Source organism: Schistocerca gregaria, chromosome 5, assembly GCF_023897955.1.
Source record: "Schistocerca gregaria isolate iqSchGreg1 chromosome 5, iqSchGreg1.2, whole genome shotgun sequence".
Classification (NCBI taxonomy): Eukaryota; Metazoa; Arthropoda; class Insecta; order Orthoptera; family Acrididae; genus Schistocerca; species Schistocerca gregaria.
Genome location: NC_064924.1, coordinates 57,322,109 through 57,346,634, shown reverse-complemented (window position 1 = coordinate 57,346,634; position 24,526 = coordinate 57,322,109). Strand labels below are relative to the sequence as shown.

Genomic DNA, 24,526 nt, shown 5'->3' with positions numbered 1-24,526 from the left:
TGGCCATGAGCTTTTATTATATGCAGTATGAATCGAATCTGAATTTCGCTATTAGCGGCCTCCCCTTGTAAGTCTGCCTCTTCGACTCCTTAACTCTCTCCATTACTAAGATAATTACTTAGAATAATATATTATGAAATAACGTGCGTTCTTGGTTTCTCTTGTGTTTAGTACCAAGGAAAGAAAAAGAACAATAATAGGGCGATTGTTTTCCATCCCGTGACCTGTTATGCATATTTACGCCAGGAAGGCACCCGTTTTCAAAGGTTACTGTTAAGCCAAGCTTTTTTAACCTTCTGACTGTAAATATAGTAACTGTAGTGACTGTAAATATATAATAAAATTAGACAGTTTTCTCACAGATATACACTCAAAGTGACGACATTAGTTCGACACTAGACACCAATTTAGATACACTGTGTGGTCAAAAGTATCCGAACACTCTCAAAAATAAACCTTATAAACATAAGTTTTTCATATTAGGTGCATTGTGCTGCCACCTACTGCCATGTGCTCCATATCAGCGACCGCAGTAGTCATTAGACATCGTGAGAGAGCAGAATGGGGCGCTCCGCGGAACTCACGGACTTCGAATGTGGTCAGGTGATTGGGTGTCACTTGCCACACGTCTGTACGCGAGATTTCCACACTCCTAGGTCCACTGTTTCCAATGTGATAGTTAAGTGCAAACGTGAAGGGACACGTACAGCATACAGGTCGACCTCGTATGTTGACTGACAGCGACCACCGACAGTTAAAGAGGGTCGTTATGTGTAACAGGCAGACATCTATCAAGACTATCACACAGGAATTCCAAATTGCATTAGGAGCCACTGCAAGTACTATGACAGGAAGGCGGGAGGGGAGAAAACTTGGATTTCATGGTCGAGCGGCTGCTCATAAGCCGCACATCACGCCGGTAAATGACAAACGACGCCTCGCTAGGTGTAAGGAAAGTAAACATTGAACGATTGAAAAGTGGAAAAACGTTGTGTGGAGTGACCAATCACGTTACACAATGTGGCGATCCGATGGCAGGATGTGGGTATGGGGAATGTCCGGTGAACGTCATCTGCCAGCGTGTGTAGTGTCAACAGCAAAATACGGAGGCGGTGGTGCTATGATGTGGTCGTGTTTTTCATGGAGGAGGCTTACACCCCTTGTTGTTTTGCGTGTCATTATCACAGTACAGGCCTACATTGATGTTTTAAGCAACTTACTGCTTCCCACTGTTGAAGGCAGTTCGGGGATGGCGATTGTATCTTTCAGCACGATCGAGCACCTGTTCATAATGCACGGCCTGTAGTGGACTGGCCTGCACAGAGTCCTGACCTGAATCCTATAGAACACTTTAGGGATGCTTTAGGTTCGCAGGAGAGCTACTGTAAAGTTTGGAAGAGAGGAGACGAGGTACTGGCGAAAGTAAAGCTGTGAGGACGGTGCGTGCGTCGTTCTTGGGTAGCTCAGATGGTAGAGCACTTGCCCGCGAAAGGCAAAGGTCCCGAGTTCGAGTCTCGGTCCGGCACACAGTTTTAATCTACCAGGAAGTTTCATGCTTTGGGAAACCTTCCAGCACCTGACTGAACATATGCCAGCGAGAGTGGAAGCTGTCATCAAGGCTAAGGGTGCGCCAACACCGTTTAGAATTCCAGCATTACCGATGGAGGGCGCTACGAACTTGTAAGTCATTTTCAGCCAGGTGTCCGGATAATTTTGATCACATAGTGTGGTTGATAGTTTCGAAGTACTCGCGCATGAATATGCGCGCGCATAGTCTCGTGCAACAAAGTAGATAGCGTTCAGAAGACTTAACATAATTTTTTGTCAGGACGCGAAAGTGTGATTTAGTCTATTCCGTGTTAGTTAAGACGGAAAAGTCTGTGCTGTTGCCTCTGCCTGAGGAATTATTTCTTCCCCTGAAACGCCACCTTCATTGTGTAGCTCACCATCGGTGTCGCACCGTCACTCTGCAACCAGGCATCCAGATCACTATCATGTGCATCCGAAGAACCAGGAACGAAGAAGGCGGTGGAATCAAAAATTGCAGGTCATACTGGTTTCCGTAATTTCAGAAACGATAATTTAGTAACATGATACCAAGAAGATACAAGAATAAAAATCGCATATTTGGTATTTGCGTACCTCTATACAGAAATCACATCTACTTCTTCAGTTAATTTACGCGTCAGATGTATTCTGTGTACTCATTTGATGTTCTCCAGTACACCGTTCTCCATCGGTTGTATGTTTTCACGCTTGGCACAAATCATCATGAAACTGGTTTTTAAAAGTGCCACTGCCCATCCACGCATTGTTTTGTGACTTGCCAAACCGGACCGATTAACATGTTTCAACGCCCTCGGATGGTTCACGCCGCTTGCGGGATTCGAGCAGATGCACCGGGCTCCGCATCGAATCCACCCGGCAGATTAATCATATCGCTGCTGTGAATATTATATACGTCCCGCTATGCCACTCGCTAAGGGCTGTCGGACGTGTATACGCGCGCCGCTTGGGTTTCTACAGTGCTGTGGACGTCTTCCAATTCTTACTGAGCCGCCGATCGCTCACCACAACTTACATGCCTAATTGTGTAATACCATTTGCAAAAGCCTCACTTCGTCATCTTGAATTGTTAGAGATATCATAATTATTATCGCCACATGATTATCAATGCTCAAGGACTGGATGTAAAACCCAATAACTCGAGAACGAAATGAGATGTCGTTGTGCTCTCAATTTTAAATAAAATTTCAATATCTTAAGTACATTTCATTCACTGCCATGTTTGAGCTAAAATCAAACATGTGAAAAGTTTACGCCCTGCGTCATTACCTCTGCGAACCCTTTAAAATTTCGAGCAGTGTTTTGCCTAACTCGACTCAGTACTGTAGCACGGATAACGAAAAGAATTTCAGTTCTTTATCGGAAGTGAAGATGTCAGTCTAAAATGTGTGCGAAAATCAATCCTTTTTCACGTAACAGTTTTCGAAAAATCAAATGGTAAGTGTTTAATTTCGGCCGGAACGCCGTCTCTCAGTACAGGGACCAGCATTTGGCGAGCATTACAGCCATTACAAAATCCGCCTCAACGCGATATGGAGAGAGCACGTTTGTAACAGCAGAACGGTCAACGACTAGGGTCGGTGTGCGTTAGGCATTTCCCACATCTGACTAGGTGAATACCAAATCCTACCTTAATTACACGACTCACAAACATTTAGAAACCGTATCGGGATGGTCATAAGATGGGCATCAATCCACCCCTTAAGTTAACTATGCCAGATCCAGTAGTAACTGTGGCAACCCCGCATAGATGCCGGACACAGGAAAAAGTATATTATACGCGGATGTTTCCATTGATAAAACAACTCGATCTTTACACCTGTTATAACCCCGTGCCAAGTCATCTAATCAGAAAGCCAGCATCCAATAAAGTAAATCCATATTTGTCTCCATTGTAAGTCTGGAGTGGGGTTTTTTGAAGTTTTCTACAGCCACAGTATCCTGTGCAAAACTTCCACCTGTCACTGAAAGCTGCTGTATTCCATGATCAGCTTTACATTTTCCAGCTATCCTTGGCTGTCTGTGAAGTTAGTATCGCCATTACTGTCTTAAATTTAACGCCTTTTCCTGCTGGGTAGGATTGGATATCAGAACATAGTGCTGTCTTTTCTCATTGAACCAAACAGATAATGCTTCATCCAGTGTTTTCATTTGTTGCTTTATTTATTGTAATGTGGTTTTGCAGACTCTCTTTACTCATCATGTTGAAGTGGAAGCCTCCAATTTCTTTTGTGTGGCTGACACAGCTCATCTACTTATACCATACTCAGCAGCTATGTTTTTCAGCCACTTCCTTTGTCCATTGTGTTCAGTCTTTCCAACTGTTTGTCTATCGAAACAGCCACTTTCTTTCGCTTTGAAGTCATTTCATTCACACACTCGCAACATGGGAATAATGTAAAAGTACCAATAGCTTTTTAACTATGCAATGAACAGATCCATGCCGAGTGTGAGACCAGCCGTGTCTTGTTACCTGCTATGCCAACACAGCTGGTGTACATACACCATACTGTACCAACTGTATACCACACATTTTCATGTTAAAAGGAAATGAAAAATGGATCCAGATAAATTGGAAATCTGGAATAATGAGGGCCAGATAAAGGAGGTTCTTGCATACTTCAATTATTACTGTTCTATTTGAGTATCAGGGTAGTATTTTGGGCCAACCAGAGCTGTCTTGGAGCCACAACTTGCTAAAGTCATCACGGAAGATATGTGTTTGATTATCAAATTGTCTGCTGTGAGACGTAGAAATTTGAACATCCAGGCATGGCCTGCTTTTCTCGCGTAAAAGCATCCTTAGCCATTGCTCTTGATTACTTGCACACGAGGCCTTAGTCTGAATTCATCACTTGCTTTTTGTGTATCGTCTATTCCTGCACAAATTGTTTTTAATGTGTGTTATCCTTCAGCATCAACAAAAGAGCCCACCAGCCATTACACACAGTGTTCATATTGTGTCGAGCTGTTAATGCAGAACCACTTCAATTCTGTTGATTGATCATTATCATTGATGCTGATGGTTGTGGATGAGGGTGGTGGTTTCTGACGAATCCCATTGCGGCATGAGTGGGGATTCATGTCACCAGCTAGTGTGAATAGAAAATGAGGGGATGGAGAGTTAAGATGGTCAAAACATAATGCAATTTACCAATGAGTGCGTATGTTTAGTCATGGACTTGGCCATTGTGGCAATCAGTTCATTAACTCCAGTAGCAGGATACAAAGAATGTTATTCTTTTGATATGGCAGAGGGACATAAACAATTTCCGTTGATGCAGTGTACTGTTTGTGAACAGTGCTCATCTCCACAGGTCTAAACATACACCTGTTGCTGACACACACTACAGTGAGGAAACTCTGCATGCAGTATATTTGGCAGATGTAAATATAATAGTGTTTCTGGGCTACTCTTAACATATTTTGTGGGGGATGTTAGTATGCCAGGCATCTCTGGGTATGGGAGGAAACTTGTCCATAGAGAAATGAAAATATACAGGACACTGTTGCAGAAGTAATGATAAAAGGCATGCTAGATTTATAACAACTCAGTCTGCAAGACTGGCAGTATTTTAAAGCAGTACAAAATTTAGCATATACTTCAGTGCAAGATGATTTTAATAGTTTCTACAAAGAAATTCTGTCTCGAGATCTGGTAGAAAATTCGAAAAGATTCTTCTCATGTGTAACGCATACCAGCATCATGACAATATGAAGAACTTCTCTGCATGGAAGCAGTGATAATTTTACCAGTGACAGTACCAGTGAAGCGAAGTTACTAGACACACACAAAATAAATTGGAACCATGCACTGAAAATGTTGCAAGAAAGGTGTACCAAAGACTGTATTTCGTAGGTAGAACACTTCTCAAGTGTAACAAATCTACTAGAGACGGCCTACTCTACATTTACCTGTACTCCTCTGGAGTATTGCTGTGTGGTATGGATCCTTGCCATATAGAATTAACAGAGTACATAAAAAAAGGTCTAAGATGGCCTACTTGCTTTGTGTTGTCGTGAGAGAGTAACAGATATGATACCCCAGTTGGGTGGCAGTGTTTAAAACAATGGCCTTTTTCATTGCAGCATGATCTTTTCATGAAATTTAATCACAGACTTTCTTCTCTGAAATCGAAAATGCTAGAAAAATAGTCTGAAATTGGTTTGATGTAGTCTCTGACCAGACACTTAAGTGTGAATTATAGAATAGCCATGTAGAAGTAATCTGTATGTATAGTGTGCGTCCCAAAGGAAATGAGGCAAGACCTCTAATGTCTTGTCAGATTGGATCAGCAACACAGTGTTAACTTAAGATGCAGTCTTCAGTGTGTTATATTGTACAGGTATTTAGAGGTAATGCTGAGAAGCAGTAAAAGATATGAATACCCTAAAGCAGTTGGGGGGGGGGGGGGGACAGGGTGGGTTTGGAAATGTGCTGTGTAGCTGTAAAGAAAACTCCATACAACACACTTCTGTGACCAGTTCTAGGTTATGCCATAGTTATCAGAATTACATGGCAGTATGCTGTAACTTTTGGTTGCTGCTACATTATGAAGAGGGACCAGAATATAATGCTTATGGTGCTGCCATAACACTTGTACATTTTCACATGATGAGGCTTGGATGCCAATTGGAATAGCCAAATTATTTGACTTCTATTTTAGGTGATAAATAGGTCAGTGTCCAGTGCCTTTCAAACAACTTCTGAAACAGAACTTTATCTCAAGAATCTTAAAAAGTCATTTATTGTCTTCCTCAATTGTTTTTTGATATATAGAATTTGAATATTTCATTGTTCGTCCCTTTGTATTAGACTTGTACTGTAACTTCATGAAAATATGGAGGAGACATTACATCGGTATAATCTGACAGAAACACTGTAAAAACGTAGCTATTGTGAATTTTCTGTTTGCCGTATTAGCTGTGCAATTCAGTAACTAGCCATTCGTATTACTTGACTACGTGTTAAATTGTAACTTAAGAGTGGTGCCTGTTCCACTGCAAGAACCCTCCGCTCATGCTAAGCCCCAAAAATGTCCCAGATTAACCGGTGATTCTGTAGATGGTGATACAAGAGGTGTACAGTGTAGCTGGCCACTCTTTCCCTCCCAAGTTTCGCGATAATTAAGCCGTTCAGTCTTCAATTGACTTGGAGAGCTGCCGCCTAGAAGTTCTTCCTACCTGTTATGCGGAGACGCTCTTCTTATTTTCTCTCGCAGAGCTGTTGGGTTCTGAAAGTGCGATACTACTGTCTATTTTTTATGTAATGAAGTGGGGAAAAAGTATAGCTTTTTCCGAATAATTTTTTTGGGGTGCCATTATGGTGCGTTTATTTAGGAAACACTGTAAAATCAACTTCTCAGTGATTGAGCTAACTATTAACGGTATGAGAACGTAGTCTACTGCATGACAAGATCAAAAGGCATACTATTGACAGACTTCAGACTATGGCACACAGTCTGTAACTTGAGCATGTAGTTGGTATAGTTCTTATAAGATTGTACATCATTTGTTTATTAAATCAACGTTTCCTGGCATTGTAAAATTACTGAAAGATGGTAATTATGATCCGGAGGCTCCTACTAATGACTGAGTGGCAGAAGGCAACTTATGTTGGCAAATGCTTATTAACAAAAAATTACTTGATTCACGCCAGCATAAATGTACTTTCCCTACGTATCTCTTTACTGTTGTTACAAGCGGTTTCTGCATCTGCAGCACAGTCCACTGGCTCTGAAAGCACCAGATGGCTCTCACTGCTAGCCAGCATGGGAACCTACCACTCACTCCTTGCTCCATAGGTACTGCAGCACTTCACATGTGTGAAACAGCAAAACTGGAAAGAAAGTGAAATGCACTCCTACCTGCAAATAAGGGGGACCTTATACTTCAATGAGCTTGTGGATAAAATTAGTGTGTGAGAATACTTACGTGTAAATAGTTAATTTGCATGTCACACAGAGCTTTTAATAATTTATAGTGTACAAACTGTGTTCAATCTAGATTAAGACTGATGTAAGGTAAGAATTTTTAAAGTTTTCTTTCTTTCCAGAATACAAACGTGCCCGTGCTGAACTAAAGAAGAGATCGACAGATACTCTGCGATTGCAAAAGAAAGCTCGAAAGGGCAAGAATGGTGAATTGCAGCGCAGGGTAGAGAGCTGCTTGCAAGACGTGAATGAACGCCGGCAACTTTTGGAGGAAACAGAAAAGAAGGCAGTGCGTGAGGCACTTGTAGAAGAACGCAGCAGATACTGTCTGCTGGTTGCTTTCTTGAAACCGGTTGTGGTGAGTTTAAAGTGAAAATATAAAGCAAAAGCAAATAAACTACTGAATAGATGAAAACATGTTGTTGTAGAACAGATGCTGTAATAATATGAATGAAATTTTGCCTGTAGTCACATGTTTGTGAATGTCACACTCAACTGCTACTGCAATTTGTATATACCACCTCCACCCCACCCCAAAAAAATTGAATTTTGAGGAGGAAGTGGAATGTATTTATTTTGTGACATAAATTAAAAGTTTGATATTGTTGTGTACACAAAAATATAAGTCTGCTGTAGAACTGATCTATAATTGCAGGCGGCATTGGAACGTTTATCATACTGACGCAGTTAATGTCTTCTCCTTTGAAAGAAAAAGTTGATTTCTTAGAAAAAAATATATTTTGTGACTTGCAACCCAATGTTGAAACCAGGTGTTGGTTAATTATTTTAACCAAATTGAAAGCAGAAGACAATCATAATATTTATCATTGCACAGGATGAAGAAGTTGCCATGCTGTCGGAGCTGTCACATCTTCAAGAAGTTGTTGATCAAATTCAGAAACATACAGCTGACCCATACACACTGCCACCTGCAAGTGAACAAGTGAGTAGCTGACTCTATCCAAGTAAGGTATTATGGTCCTGTGCTAATCCACAGTAATGTTCAGTGGGATTGCTATGAAAAGTTAAGTCATCAAGTTTGAATGATGAAAATAACACCTCTTTAATTTTTTAACTGTAAATTTGGGATATCACTAGCAGCTAAGCTGCTGAAGTTACCACCTTCTACTTGGTATCAGGGGGAATGTGGGCTCCTATTACAACTACTTGTCAATAAAAGAAATGTCAGTCACTTAAAATATTTATGTATAAAGTAAATCTAAAAACAAAGATGATGTGACTTACAAACAAAAGTGCTGGCAGGTTGATAGACACACAAACATACACCTATGTCTGCTTATGTGTGTGTGTGTGTGTGTGTGTGTGTGTGTGTGTGTGTGTGTGCGCGCGCGCGCGCTCGTACACCTGTCCTTTTTTCCCCCTAAGGCAAGTCTTTCCACTCCCAGGCTTGGAATGACTCATTACCCTCTCCCTTAAAACGCACATCCTTTCATCTTTCCCTCTCCTTTCCTCTTTCCTGAAGAACCAACTGTTGGTTGCGAAAGCTTGAATGTTGTATGTATGTTTGTGTGTCTATCGACCTGCCAGCACTTTTGTTTGGTAAGTCACATCATCTTTGTTTTTAGATATATTTTTCCCACGTGGAATGTTTCCCTCTATTATATGTATAAAGTAATGTATACATATATTTAAATTCAGTTATTACTGAATTTTGGCAGCTGCTAAAATTAATTTATATCAATAGTTGTCCAAGAACATTTTTTGCGTTTGGGGATATGACAACTCTTCTATGATCATATTTCCTGTTTTTCAGGTGATTGCAGATCTAAAGGGTTCTGATAGCAACTGGTCATTCCAAACACCACCAAGCAGTCCCAGCTCTCTTGGGTCACGAAAATCGAGCATGTGTAGCATCAGCTCACTTAACAGTTCTTCCAGTGGCAGTAGCAAGTCACATCATTCTCCAAGTCACCATTACTGGCATCGGTCATTGTCTCAGGTATTGTGATAACTTTCTTATGCATTTTATACTTGAAGAACTTTCAGACGGTGCATGTCATGCATACAGTGTTAAATTTTTCTTCCTTTGAATGCATATAGGTTTAACTGCCTGCTTATTTCAGTATTGTGTAACTGAATTTGTTCGTTTTACTTAGTGTACAGTTTTTGGATCTAAATATCATAGATTACACTTTAGTGACCCACTTAACTTTTTGCGTACAGAACAACTATTACTGTTTCTCATTTGTTTTTGTAAGTTACTGGTTTGGAAAGAGTGTAAATCTGTGTGTCCTAGTGTAATTTTTTGTATCATAAGATCTGTAGTTATTGATCTTAAGTATCTGAACTTTGTTTGGAGCATGCGTATTAACATTATTAAATTGTGCAGTTCTTTGTATATCAGCTGATGCTTAAAACGTTTTATATTTTCTTAACATATTTGTTTCTAATTTGCCATACTTTTTGCAACAGACTACTGTTTTCAATTAATTTCTGCTTCATGCTGGTTTTTTATTTAGTGTTTTTTTTATTTTAAGTTTTCTTCTTTCTTTGATGTGGTTGCATCTGATGTTTCTCTATGTAGCATCCCCTGCCTGCAAGCTTACCACGCATATCCAGTGTTTCTTCCCAGGATTCGGGCTTCACATCACAGGATACGCTGTTTGTGCGGCCACCAGCAGTACAGGTAGTTAGGAATTAAAGTTGTTTCCCTTTTATCAGAAAAATAAAGTTTGCTGTTTGTGATTGTTCTGTGTGGGCATGCTCTGGTAGATCCGCATGTGCTGCTTGAAAATCAAAAGTTTTTCATAACTATATTATGCTGTGCACTAATTTTCCAGCATTACTAACAGTTACGTAACCCTTCTTGTGCCTTTCAGCACAGTGACTGTAATGCACTGCTAGACAAATTCTGGCTGAGTGCCATATGCTTATAATGATAGGTAGGTTTCTCAAAAGAAGATCAACAGTATATTCAACAGTATATTCAGCAGATATAAGATGGGTTGCTGACAAGCCTGCAGTTTCATTGAGTGTTGTAGCATCGGAGGCTTATACACTAGGAAAATATGTAATTCCACGGAATAGGTGAAGCTGCCATTGTACAATCTCATGTATGATCAAGGTTGAGAGTGACAATGGAGTATTATTGCAGTATTTGCTGGAATAGAAACAAAAGTAATATACAGTGCTCCTTTAAAATGCCTGGAACACATCTTATAAAGGTTACACTTTTGTCTAATTAAATGCTGGGACTTGCAGGTGGGTTATCTGTTGCACTATTATAGTGTTCAAATAACATATATTAATTTTTTGTTTTTGTTTTGGGGGTGGGGTGGATGTTAGTGGGTAGAGGAGTAATACTGGAATTCTCACCTTTTCTGAGACATGAGTAAGGATAAGGTGGAAAGCTCTCAGCCTGACATTGGAAAATTACTGTAAGTTAAAACACATTACATTCTGGGCAATGATGTAAATCTGTTGAGCAGGCTGGAAACTGAATCAGTCTGTGCTTTGAGATCATTAAATTTTTGCACTGCAAATCCCTCTTAAGGTTAGTTGAATTGCCCTGATAAAGAGAGAAAAATATTTGTGCTTTGTAGTTGAAGCCTCTTGTAGCAGTGACCCCCCCCCCTCCCCCCCCCCCCCCCCAAGTTAAACGAGCATATGTAGGTATAGTTTAAAAATCATTTACCCTTTGTGATGTAATCAAAAAGAGCAATTCTTATTGCAGCTAAGAAACTACTGGCCATGATGATCCCAGAATAGTCGTAAGCTCTTTGGTGCCAGGCCATCAGATTCCATTCACTTTTTTTGCCTACAATTTCAATTCTGTTTGGAAATGAACCTACGCCTCACCCATAGTACCAAATAAGTACACAAAATTATTCATATCATATTACTGCAATCCACACATTGCCGAGAAGTTTTACACATTTGCTTTTATTCAGCGTTCAACAAATGCAACATCCACATTATGCAAAGCATTTTTGTCGACGAGGTGTCAGCTTTATTGTATACCTTTAATAGATAAACATCCAATGCTATAATGTGCACTATTTGGATATTTCCATATATATGATTACAATATAAGGATATTCTTTGTGTGGATTATCTTAAAAAGGCTACAGTTATATAAGACTAGCTATGTTTTGAACTATTGAAAATGAACAAAAACTTCTTAAAATTTCTGTAGATAATACAATGACCTAATCAAAGAATTGCTTGATGGCACAGTAGTACAGTTTACAAATTTGAATGAAAAACACACCATAGCTACTTCAGAAGTATCTATCCATGTACCAAATAGACACACAGAGAAAAATGTTCAGCAAGCAGAAAATAAAAAAAAAAATCATTCACATTATTTGACAAGTACCTACCAGGCTGAGAACTATTTGCCTTGCCCATGTATTCTTAACTCTCACACAGTAACTATGTTGAGTAGTAGTTGTAAACTTGTTCATGTTGGCACATTCTTTGTCTGAATTGGTTTCCTTGTAGCAGAATATCATTGTTTTTGTTGCAGGTGTCAAATGCTTCTGAACAGAGCAGCAGTGGTAGTAACCCCAGTACACCATCAGCCCCTTTTGTGAGTGCCAGTTCAACCAGCACACTTCCCACAACTACTGCAACCTGGCCAAATCTACAAGAGACTCTACAGTTTGAGCGTGCTGCCACAGCAATTATGAATGATCGTCCACATACAATTTCATCAGGTATACTTTGCAATTTGGTAGTTAGTTAAAATGTATGTGGATATGTGAACCATGTATTATTAATGGAAGGCCATAATCTGATAGAACTTTGTATCGATATATAATGTTGGTATGTTTCTCGATTTATCGATATATAATATCGGTACATGTATGCTCAGCTTATGTTTGGCAATCAAAAGTTAGCAGTGCCATTGTAGTTCATTGTGGATACTAACAGAATAGTGCATGTGGCTCGTGTGGAAAATAAGGATTTGAGTGTTTATGAATCATTATCATTCTCTGCTGTCTGTCTGTCAGGAAGAGGTACTGCCTCTCTCCATTCATTCTAAACTCATGTAAACACTAAAGATAATGGTTTCAGATTACTTGTTTTACTTCAGCACAATGTGGATATCAGAATATCTTATCCTGAAAACATAGGCATAAAATGTGCAGGAAGATGTCAAATGCAGCCACATGCACACTTATGATGCTGTAACTTCATCCTGTAACTTGTTCTAACTTTGCTTTGGTATTACTCAACAGGAGTTCATATTTAACTTCAACATTAAATTGTATTCACAAGGAAAGTACTGAGACAGAATTGCTGAAAATGGACAATAAGGAAGAGATTCAAATTCATCACCAGGCACTAAAGAAATTGCTTTCTTGATGTAACCATCTGCACCTTTTGCACATACCCCAGAATTTCTTCTTCTGAGATACTTCTGTTGAAGTTGTTACATTGAATTTCCTGCCCTCCTCACTTAAATTTTTCTTCTGTGTATCATGTTAAGTAATCTCTCTTTTCAATGACAGGTAGTTAGAAAGGTCTCAAAAATATATATACAGTTATTTACAGGACTTCGCACATGGGTAATTAGTAGTTGTGTGCAAATGTAGGCTAAAGTTACAAGAAAAATGAAAAGAAGTCAGGCAATGAATTTGGAAAGGCCGCAACAAACCATAATTCATAACATGAAATTAAATCAGATGTAAAAGGATTAAAAATGGGAAGAAAACCTTCCTTCTGTTTAAGTTCTGTTAGTGTTGAGCAGTCTTCGTCTGGTGTCACTCACTCATTAAATGTTTCCTTGCTAACACAGCATTGTAAACTCTTAGTTATCTGACACCAGTGCTTGACGTAGTGCCTTCTAAGATGACTGGATAAAATGACCTTTTAGGATCATATCCTGTCTGTGAAATTTTACCTAACCTCATCCTCCTCCCTAAAAACACTCTAACCTTGTCTTCTCTTGTGCTGTATCAAAGTGTTTGTCCTTTCAGTGTACTTGAGGTTAATGTGATAGTATATTGATATTCTGTCACATTGAGAGTAGCAGGTTCCTGTTTGAAAAAGTTGCTGGCACCTACTGTTCCAGGATTTTGTTTAGAACAGTAACAAATCTAGAAACTTCACAGAATACACAAGTTATGAGAGAACTTTATCTGCTAAAAATAATAGTGGAAGAAAGAGTAAAACTACTGATACAGGAAGACATCTGAGTAGGTTCTCTCCGCTAAGCAGCTCACTTTATTATGTATACAAATAACATACTATCAGTGAAAACAGTGAGATGAAGCAGTATAAACAAGTAATGGTAGGAAGTGGAATTTATGGAAACTTTAAGTGGGGTTTACACGGTGTAATTTTACACTCTTCCCTACTGCAGAATGTGTTGGTGTGTGGAGGTAACCATTACATAAGCGAGAGTCATTACTTATAAATGTAAAACATCGCAGAAGTTAATGAATGTTTTGGGTGGATGTGTAATGGCCTTCCGTGGGTCATCATCAGGTCTGCCTTTGAGAAGCTGAGGACAGCTACCATTCTGTGGTATATTTCATATAGGTGGAAACCTTACTTTCAGCCTTGATAAATATTCTTCAGTCATCTAAAATTTTACTTTTCTTCATATATATGCGCACGTGTGTATCTTTTTTTTTTCTTTTTTCTCAATTCTGAAACTTGCACATTTTCTCTTCTTCTACATTTCTGATCAACTACTTTCAAATTTACTTTCCAATAATAATAATAATAATAATAATAATAATAATAATAATAATAATAATAATAATAATAATAATAATCCCCGTGGAGCCCTGGGAAAAGAATAGGCCTCCGGTATGTTCTGCCAGTCGTAAAAGGGGACGAAAAGAACAAACCACTAATAGGGCTAACCCCCTTTTAGTGTGATTAGTTGGTTCAGGACACAACTAAAGAAGCCTCGGACAAGTGCCGTCATGGTCGGGGACGACGCTTGAACCCTATGCCCGCCCACAATGGTAACGACACTGCTAACCAACTGGAAAATGATTTAAATCCAAATAGAGGTGTTTTGCAGGATATGATTCCTGCAACCACCCTAGAAGGAAAACAAAGACAGAGGATGAGATGGTCAGATGAAGTTAATCGACACCTCGTGCTCTGTTATTACCAAGCAACAAACCTAGGAACCAACACAACTGGATACAGATCACAAGTACACAAAACATTTATTACCAGATACCCAGAATTAAAATTTTTAACAGGACGACGACTAGCTGATCAGATCCGTGGAATAATAAAAAATAACAGGATACCCCAGTCAGAATTAGAAAACATCAAACAACAAGTACAACAAACACTGGAACAAAATAATGTGCAATGAGAAGAAGAAGAAGAGAAGAAGAAGAAGAAGAAAATACAGTAATGGACTGACACATCCCAAAGCAAACAAACAAAGAACAACAGGCATCAATTAAACAATCAGAACAAGTACAAATAGAACACTAAGTGACACATGTTAGATACAGAAGGAAAATTTCAGCTGACATATATAGAATACAAAGACACAAATACAGACATTAGACCATTCCTGCATAGACCGCCAAATAACCAACAAGTCGAAACATCAATAAAAACTATCAACACAATCATACATAACTATGGAAGAGTTACAACTACTGGTTTATATAGGAGCACTCACTACTCTAAATATGCACACTAGGCAGAGATCAGAAGAAACCCACAAAACCAGCATGGCAACACAGGTTACAGATCAGAATAGAAAAACTGAGAAAAGACATTGGACAGCTAACACAATTTATAAGACATCAAATGGCAGAGGGGAAGGAAAAAAAAAGAAACGAAAAAGGTTAGGTAAAATCTCACAACAAGAAGCAATAGAGCAATTAGATGAAAAGAAGCAGAAATTACAAGCATTGGCCAAACGACTTAGAAGATACAAAAAAGTGATCATAGAAGGAAACAAAACCATACATTCAACACAAACCAAAAGAAATTTTACCAGACAATAGATAACACACACATTAAAATAGACAATCCACCAAACATAACAGACGTGGAACACTTCTGGAGCAACATATGGTCAAACACGGTACAACATAACAGGCATGCACGGTGGATAGAAGCAGAAACAGACACATACAAGATGATACCACGAAGTCACCGGAGCAATTAACTCTATGCACAATTGGAAAGTCCCTGGAAAAGATAAAATAGCAAATTCCTGGCTAAAGAAGTTCACCTCAACACATTAACATCTAACTAAATTGTTTAACAGTTACATTGGAGACCCATACACATTCCCTGATAGCCTTACACATGGAATAACTTACATGAAACGTAAAGATAAAGCACACACAGCAAAGCCAGCTAAATACCGCCCCATAACATGCCTACCAACAATATACAAAATATTAACTTCAGTCATTACACAGAAATTAATGACACGTACAACACAGAACAAAATTATAAATGAAGAACAAAAAGGCTGTTGCAAAGGAGCACGAGGATGTAAAGAGCAACTGAGGTAACATATCGAGCTGAAACTAAACAAAGGTCACTACACTACGCATACATTGATTACCGAAAAGCTTTTGATAGTGTACCCCACTCATGGTTACTACAAATATTGGAAATATACAAAGTAGATCCTAAATTAATACAGTTCCTAAACATAATAATGAAAAATTGGAAAACCACACTTGATATCCAAACAAATTCAAATAATATCACATCACAGCCAATACAGATTAAGCGTGGAATATATCAAGGAGACTCATTAAGTCCTTTCTGGTTCTGCCTTGCTCTGAACCCGCTATCCAACATGCTAAATAATACACATTATGTATACAATATTACTGGAACATACCCACACAAAATCAACTCATTTGCTATACATGGATGATCTAAAACTACTGGCAGCAACAAATCAACTACTCAACCAAATATTAAAGATAACAGAAGTATTCAGCAATTATATAAATATGGCTTTTGGAACAGACAAATGTAAGAAAAATAGCACAGTCAAGGGAAAACACACTAAACAAGATGATTACATATTGGATAACCACAGCGACTGCATAGAAGCGATGGAAAAAACAGATGCCTATAAATATCTAGGATACAGACAAAAATAGGAATAGATAATACAAATATTAAAGAAGAACTAAAAGAAAAATATAGGCAAAGAATAACAAAAATACTAAAACAGAATTGACAGCAAGAAACAAGACAAAAGCTATAAATACTTATGGTATACCAATATTGACCTACTCATTTGGAGTAGTGAAATGGAGTAACACAGACCTAGAAGCACTCAATACACTTACACGATCACGATGCCACAAATATAGAATACATCACATACATTCAGCAACAGAAACATTCACATTAAGCAGAAAGGAAGGAGGAAGGGGATTTATTGACATAAAAAACCTACATTATGGACAGATAGAAAATTTAAGAAAATTCTTTCTAGAGCAAGCAGAAACTAGCAAAATACACAAAGCAATCACTCATATAAATACATCGGCTACACCACTGCAATTTCATAACCACTTCTACAACCCTTTAGATCACATAACATCAACAGATACGAAGAAAGTAAATTGGAAAAAGAAAACACTACGTGGCAAGCACCCGTATCATCTAACACAGCCACACATCGATCAAGACACATCCAATACATGGCTAAGAAAAGGCAATATATACAGTGAGACGGAAGGATTCATTATTGCAATACAGGATCAAACAATAAACACCAGATATTACAGCAAGCATATTATTAAAGATCCCAATACCACAACAGATAAATGCAGACTTTCTAAACAACAAATAGAAACAGTAGATCACATCGCAAGCGGATGTACAATACTAGCAAATACAGAATACCCCAGAAGACATGACAATGTAGCAAAAATAATACATCAACAGCTTGCCTTACAACATAAACTAATAAAACAACACGTTCCCACATAAAAGTATGCACCACAAAATGTACTGGAGAATGATTAATACAAATTATACTGGAACAGAACCATTATAACAAATAAAACAACACCACATAACAAACCTGACATACTCACCAATAAAAAGAAGAAATTAACACAACTAATTGAAATATCCATACCCAATACAACAAATATACAAAAGAAAACAGGAGAAAAAATTGAAAAATACGTCCAACTAGTGGAGGAAGTCAAGGATATGTGGCATCAGGATAAAGTTGACATTATACCAATTATACTATCAACTACAGGAGTCATACCACACAATATCCACCAGTACATCAATGCAATACAGCTACACCCAAACTTATATATACAACTACAGAAATCTGTAATTATTGATACATGTTAAATTACCCGAAAGTTCCTAAATGCAATATAACATATACTGTACAGTTAAAGGGAAGTCATGCTTGATCAAGGTCCGCGTCACTTTCCATTTTTGACCTGACATAACATCTGAGATAAGAAAGAAATAATAATAGTAATAATAATACCCAACGCGAAAATTTTGCTGTAATCATACAGTGCAATGGCACAAAAGGCCCATACACAGTTCATTGGTGAAGAACTGCAACAATCTGTTTCCCCCCAATCCCAGTACCATGTAGTAGTCACTTTTAATGGGGAGGCTCTTGCACACAGCCAGTCAGCAGTTACCTCTGTGGTGCAGCATCTGCTGTGCCTGTAACCTCAGCAGCCAGCAAGCACTGGCTTAAACCCACTGCCTAGTTTTCAGGTAAACAGATTAAAATAGCAAATGGTATTACAACATGAATGTAATATTTAAGAAACTACTAGGAAGACAATGGCATATTCTTTTATACAGGGGGTGAGTGGACTGTTTTGGAAAATTATACTTTATGCCAAATTACGCACTTCACAATTTTTGTCCAGCCACTCTTCATCTAGATGTATTTCAGATATTATCAACAACACTGCGGGTTTTGTGTGGTGAAAATGAGAATTACCTGGCGATCATAAAGGATCATAAGGATTCTATAGTAGAAAGCTGATAGTGAGACTAAAGTTTCCTTGCTGGGATCATTAGCCCAGTCAACGAAGACCAAAAAAGATCAAATAGGGTGGAAAAATAGTGGTTGAAAATTTTTGTGCAGTGGTAGGAAGGAGTATCATGAACAGTAACTAAAAATCCTGGCTGGTGGGGTGTGAGCATTGGCATGTGGGGGTGTTTGAATATAACTTTACTTATAAGTAATCTCCTTTCGTCTTTCCCTCTCCTTCCTGAAGAAGCAACCATCGGTTGCGAAAGCTAGTAATTCTGTTTGTGTGTTTTGTTCATTGTGCCTGTCTGCCGGCGCTTTCCCGCTTGGTAAGTCTTGGAATCTTTGTTTTTAATATATATATATATATATATATATATATATATATATATATATATATATATATATATATATATATATATATAATAGAAAGAAACTTCCACATGGGAAAAATATATGAAAAACAAAGATTCCAAGACTTACCAAGCGGGAAAGCGCCGGCAGACAGGCACATGAACAAAACACACAAACGCACACACAGAATTACTAGCTTTCGCAACCGATGGTTGCTTCTTCAGGAAGGAGAGGGAAAGACGAAAGGATGTGGGTTTTAAGGGAGAGGGTAAGGAGTCATTCCAATCCCGGGAGCGGAAAGACTTCCCTTAGGGGAAAAAAAGGACAGGTGTACGCTCGCGCGCGCGCGCGCAGCGCGCGCAGCGCGCGCGCGCGCTGCGCGGCGCGCAGCGCGCACACACACACACACACACACACACACACACACACACACACACACACACACACACACACACACACACACACACACCTGCCATGGCAGATGGATATGTGTGTGTGTGTGTGTGTGTGTGTGTGTGTGTGTGTGTGTGTGTGTGTGTGTGTGTGTGTGCGTGCGCGAGTGTACACCTGTCCTTTTTTTCCCCTAAGGGAAGTCTTTCCGCTCCCGGGATTGGAATGACTCCTTACCCTCTCCCTTAAAACCCACATCCTGTCGTCTTTCCCTCTCCTTCCTGAAGAAGCAACCATCGGTTGCGAAAGCTAGTAATTCTGTCTGTGTGTGTGTTTTGTTCATGTGCCTGTCTGCCGGCGCTTTCCCACTTGGTAAGTCTTGCATGTAGTGAAAACATATCCCAGAACAAAAGTGAACTACATGAAATTTGCTACAATACAAAAAAGAAATAGGGCTATAAGTTTCTGCATTGCAGGATGTGGAAAAATCGTATATAATTAAAAAAATAGTGTTGGTGAGGGGAAGGTAGGTAGCTAGATTCTGGTCATGTACTGCACTCCTTCATAGATCTGCAAACTGAAGATGGAGGAAGTGATTCCACAAATCTGCCCCACAGTGTGAGAAGCAACTACAGGGTGTTTAACAATGTTAAACCGATCCTCTGCAGCCTCCTTATGAATCACTGGCAACACAGTGTGCAGACATGCTTAGGGTGTTTATTTTCGACACAATGTGTTAACAGCACGTGAAACAGAGATATGAGTGAGAAATAAAACTAACGCAACAGATGCACATGGATGGAATCTATGTACAGCTCTAAACACCTTTTTACAGTACTAAAGCACTTACGGCAGCTGTTATGTTCTTCTGGCATAAAGAGTACTGCTTACTTTTTTGTTTTGCAGACCAGATATAGCTTCATTTCCTGTCTATTTCTTTTATGTGAATAGGCAAAATTAACTTCCTTGAACGAGTGTTTACGTAGTAGCAATATTTCCAGTTTATTAGATGAGTGCTCATTTGCTGCTGTTACATAAAAATGTTGAACAGTTGGCACTGTCAACTACCTGTCTCACTGAAGAGCCTGTCCCAAGTGTAATATAAGGGGTATCTAATGCATCTCGCCAGCCTCAGCTTTCCAAACATCTTAAGAGGCCAGGAAGATTAATCGTACATCTCCCTTTGTAACAAAAGCAGGTCACCTGCTTGTTTTTTGTCTTCAGATATCTCCATGTAAGTCAAGCAATGCATTGTAGTAGATTCATGTTCTCGACTTAAACAGGGTCAGTCCCATTCTGTGAGATATATTCACATCTGTCTTGCAAGATATGCTGTAGATGCACAGTAAATGGCTCCACTCAGTGCAGCCCATTCTACAACTGCCAGCAATTCCTGAATGTGAGAAATTTACACAATATACCAGTAATACAGTTTATGGTGAGGGAATTGCAATATCTTACTGATCAATCAATAATTGAACATAAAGTGACTAAAACACAATTACATGTCTCAATAGTATGTTGTAGGCCAAATTTATCAGTCCAATCCCATTCCCAACAAAACTACAAATTATAAACTTCTGACATTGTTTTTAGGAACTCATTTTACGCAGAAGCTCACTTAATTGCTGCAAATAAGTATTCACTTAATAAGCTGAAAATAACTCCACTATATATACAGGAGCTCAGAGAGCTTACTTTGTCTGCTCACATAAGAGAACTGGATAGGAAATGCTATGGAGTTTGTCTACAAAATCAAAAGTGAGCAGTGCTCATTCCTGGAAGAATGCTACAACTGGTGTATGGGATGATGGAGAATCAATTTTCTCGCCAGCTGTGTATAATAGTGTGCAGAGATATATCTAAGAGTCTGTCCGCATGTGTTGAACTCATATCTATATTCTATTTAGTGTTAATGTGCTAAGTGGAAAGTAAACCTCCCCAGACAGGTCAGCACACTGTGTTGCATGTGATCCATAAGACATTCTAAGGATTCTTGATATGATATTGTGAAAGACTCTGTAGCTGTTTCTTGTCATCTGTGGGGTAGATAATGGGAGGCATCACCTGATATATTCCCTTGCGTATCCCTTAATATGACTCAACTGCACTTAGATATAGTGCGCACATTTAATATTCGTGCTTAAACCACTTTGTTTAAAAGTAAAAATGTATTTTATACCATTATAACACTATTTTTAAAAATCTGCGACTTTCCCATCCCCAACAATGCCGAAACTTTTAGCCTTGGAGAAAAAAGTTATTGGTACCTTTATTGTAGGAAAGTCAATATAGTTTAACCTTTTTTGTATTGTAAAACATTTTTTCTAGGAAACACACACACACACACACACACACACACACACACACACACACACACACACACAGACCCTGACACCATCACCACTACTCTGGATTTTTTTAGTGCTTATTCATAACACTTCCTCCTATCACAGTGCATAAATTTGCAACTACATGGTGTTTCCCCATAATTTACTTTGTTGACAGACTACATTAAGGATATAGAAAACTGTGTTACGGAAAGGTTTGCTTCCGTACTGGGAACACAATTGCCTTTTTCAGCATACGAACGCGGTCATCAGAGACCACCACTGACAGTATACACATTCCAAGCACCTGAAGCAAGCCACTCACAGCCAGTGAGTCCAGTTTCTGCATTGGGAGTGGCAGCTGCAACATCAACTACAGCAACAACAGATGATGGGTCTGTTCAGTTAAGACAGTCTGTTAACAAGGTATGTTATAGATTTTACACTAACTTAGGTCTCAGTTCTTTTGCAGTTATATAACGCGAAAGTCCATAATTGTCAATTGAACACCACAACTGATAATAAATAGTTGAACTATACTTATATTTGTTCTAAGCCATTTCTGTATTGTGAGGCTTTAGAGATTTTTCTGTGTATTTTATTTTAATAATATTTTGTGAATTTTACTTTGTTTAACTATTTATTTCATTATATTAATCAGTGTTTGTCAATATAATATATTGTGGATGCATAAAAAATCCTCTCAAGTGGTGGCAGGAATAAACACAAACAAAAGAAAGAGGAAATGTGGAAGCTTCTGGAGCCAGTAGCTCCTTCTGGTAGAAAGGCTGAAGGAAAAGGAAGGGGGATGAAGGAAAAGGACTTGTGAGGTTTAGGAGATGGGAAGAGTTATGGAAAAGTCACTCAGAACCCAGAGTTGCAGGGAAAAAACGCAAGTTGGAATACAAAAGATGTAGAAAAATAAAAATAAGATTGAGAAAAAAAAGAACAGGTACTGAAAAGAAAGGTCAATACTTCAGAAATTAACTTACTTTAGGCTACATGTGTGGTGAGGACAAAACACGTATTGTTAAGCCGGTGCCCACATGGAGAGTTATAAGAAACTCATCAGATGGGAGAAACCAGACAGCACATGGGGTGAAACAGGCACTGAGGTCACGACTGTCATCTCGCAGAGCACCATCATTATTTCATTCTCGCAACTCACCTGTCCTGAATTTATGTTAATTTGTGTGGTCTCAGCCTTCCTTTTAAAATAGTAACTACCCCTTTTGTTCACTCCCTTTTATTTTTTAAGTTGTCAGGTTTATCTTGTCTGGTGCAGGCACCAACAATTGGTCTCTTCTTCTCTTCCCATCCAGTAAGTCTCCACTGACCTGAGATTCTGAGTGACTTTTTTTTGTTGTAACTCTTCCCGTTTCTTAAAACTTACCAGTGTGTTTTCTCCTGCCACCGCTTGGCGAGTATTTCCTGCCAATCTGTACAGTATTACATTTAATTAATTGACAATATTATGAGAAGGATAGTTGCTACTCATCTTACAGCAGAGATGCTAAGTTAGAGATAGGCACAATGGAAAGACTGTGAGACAACGCTTTCATTCAAACAGGCATTCATCAAAATAAATGCGCACATGTGCGTGCCTTAGCAGCCACAGTCTCTCTCTCTCTCTCTCTCTCTCTCTCTCTCTCTCTCTCTCTCTCTCTCTCTCTCTCTCTCTGTGTGTGTGTGTGTGTGTGTGTGTGTGTGTGTGTGTGTGTGTGTGTGTGTGTGTGTGTTTCTGACGAAGGCCTTTTTGGCTGAAAGACTTTTTGAAAGTCTTTCTGTTTTGCCCTTCTGTGATTGATCATCTCTGCTATTGGGCGAGTAGCAACTGTCCTTTTCATAATATTGTCATTGTGTATCCCAGATTTTCCATTGTTTGATTCAATTAATTGCTTTGTTGGGAGCAGTTGGTAGCTTTTGACGAACAGTACTAATGATCAGTGTTTATTATGTGCAGCAGCAACAACAGCAACAGCCTGTGTATGCTCGGCCTCCGATCCCTCAGCGTTGCTCTTCACTTGAGAGGCCATCAAGACCAACAACTGCCTCACCAAAAATGTCTATACCATCAGCCAGTACACAGGCTGGCATTGCAAAGGCTGCAGCAGCTATTGCTGCTGGCCGGTCAGTTCATTTAAAGACTGATCCTCCGAAAATAATTTTGCCTGGTACACAACAGTCTGCAAGCAAGGGTAAGAGTAATGTTGTTACAGTAAATGATCTGAGCACCCACAGTAGATTTACTGTAAGCTATTTTAAAAAATGACAAATGGATACCTGAGTGCTTTCTACTTGATATCTTAAACCCAGTGCCTTGCTACTTCCACTAGTATTCTTCCAAGTTTGTTCTACATGTAATACTTACGGTATTGATGATAGCTGTGGTAGCAGCCCTGTACCATGGCTCACATGCTCCAGGCTTAAGTTTAACTCTACCACTGTTGACAAAGGGTCACCAACCCTCTTCACTTGCAAGGTGAGATTAAAAGAGTCATATCTGTCACACAACTGGTTGTGGTCCCATAGCACTCGATCCACGAAATCGGACCTCCGGCCTGGAAACAGTAAATACTACAAATCTCCATTTAACCTCCATATGGCTGTTAAACAACATTATTAGGAATGCTGGCAAAGCAAAAGTCTTGTGACAACAGTTCAAAGATGTAGAGGTCAGGATTTACGCCAAAATCACACACATCACACATCACACATCACACATCACTTACATCTTTTACTAATTCAGTTCAGTTAGTCAAATCAGTGTCTTTGACCAGTACTTTGTAGTGTTGCTTTTGTTAAGCACCATGTTTAGATTAATTTTATGTGGTGGTGCTTTGTCAATCTGACTTCTGGAAGCTATTTTATATGATGCTGGATATATGTTAATTAATTACATGTGCCAGCTGCAGAAGTGGGATCGAAGTTCATTACAATTCGTTTTTTGTTTCCCCAAAATTTCTTTTCTAGGTTATGGCCAAATTGGTTGCATT

At 38.9% G+C, this 24,526-nt stretch overlaps 1 protein-coding gene across 4 annotated transcripts in view; it reads left to right on the top strand.

The window, feature by feature from the left end:
* The window catches only part of LOC126271991 (protein MTSS 2), a 310,108-nt gene that overhangs the window by 261,854 nt on the left and 23,728 nt on the right, over positions 1 to 24,526 (top strand). For 2 of the 4 annotated variants that reach the window (XM_049974469.1, XM_049974471.1), the window contains exons 6-12: positions 7,622 to 7,857; positions 8,335 to 8,442; positions 9,274 to 9,459; positions 10,045 to 10,146; positions 11,989 to 12,178; positions 21,784 to 21,956; positions 23,494 to 23,728. In XM_049974469.1, the coding sequence (XP_049830426.1) occupies positions 7,622 to 7,857; positions 8,335 to 8,442; positions 9,274 to 9,459; positions 10,045 to 10,146; positions 11,989 to 12,178; positions 21,784 to 21,956; positions 23,494 to 23,728 (1,230 nt within the window). The remainder of the gene's footprint in view (positions 1 to 7,621; positions 7,858 to 8,334; positions 8,443 to 9,273; positions 9,460 to 10,044; positions 10,147 to 11,988; positions 12,179 to 21,783; positions 21,957 to 23,493; positions 23,729 to 24,526) is intronic. The other 2 variants (XM_049974470.1, XM_049974472.1) reach the window with 1 other exon arrangement.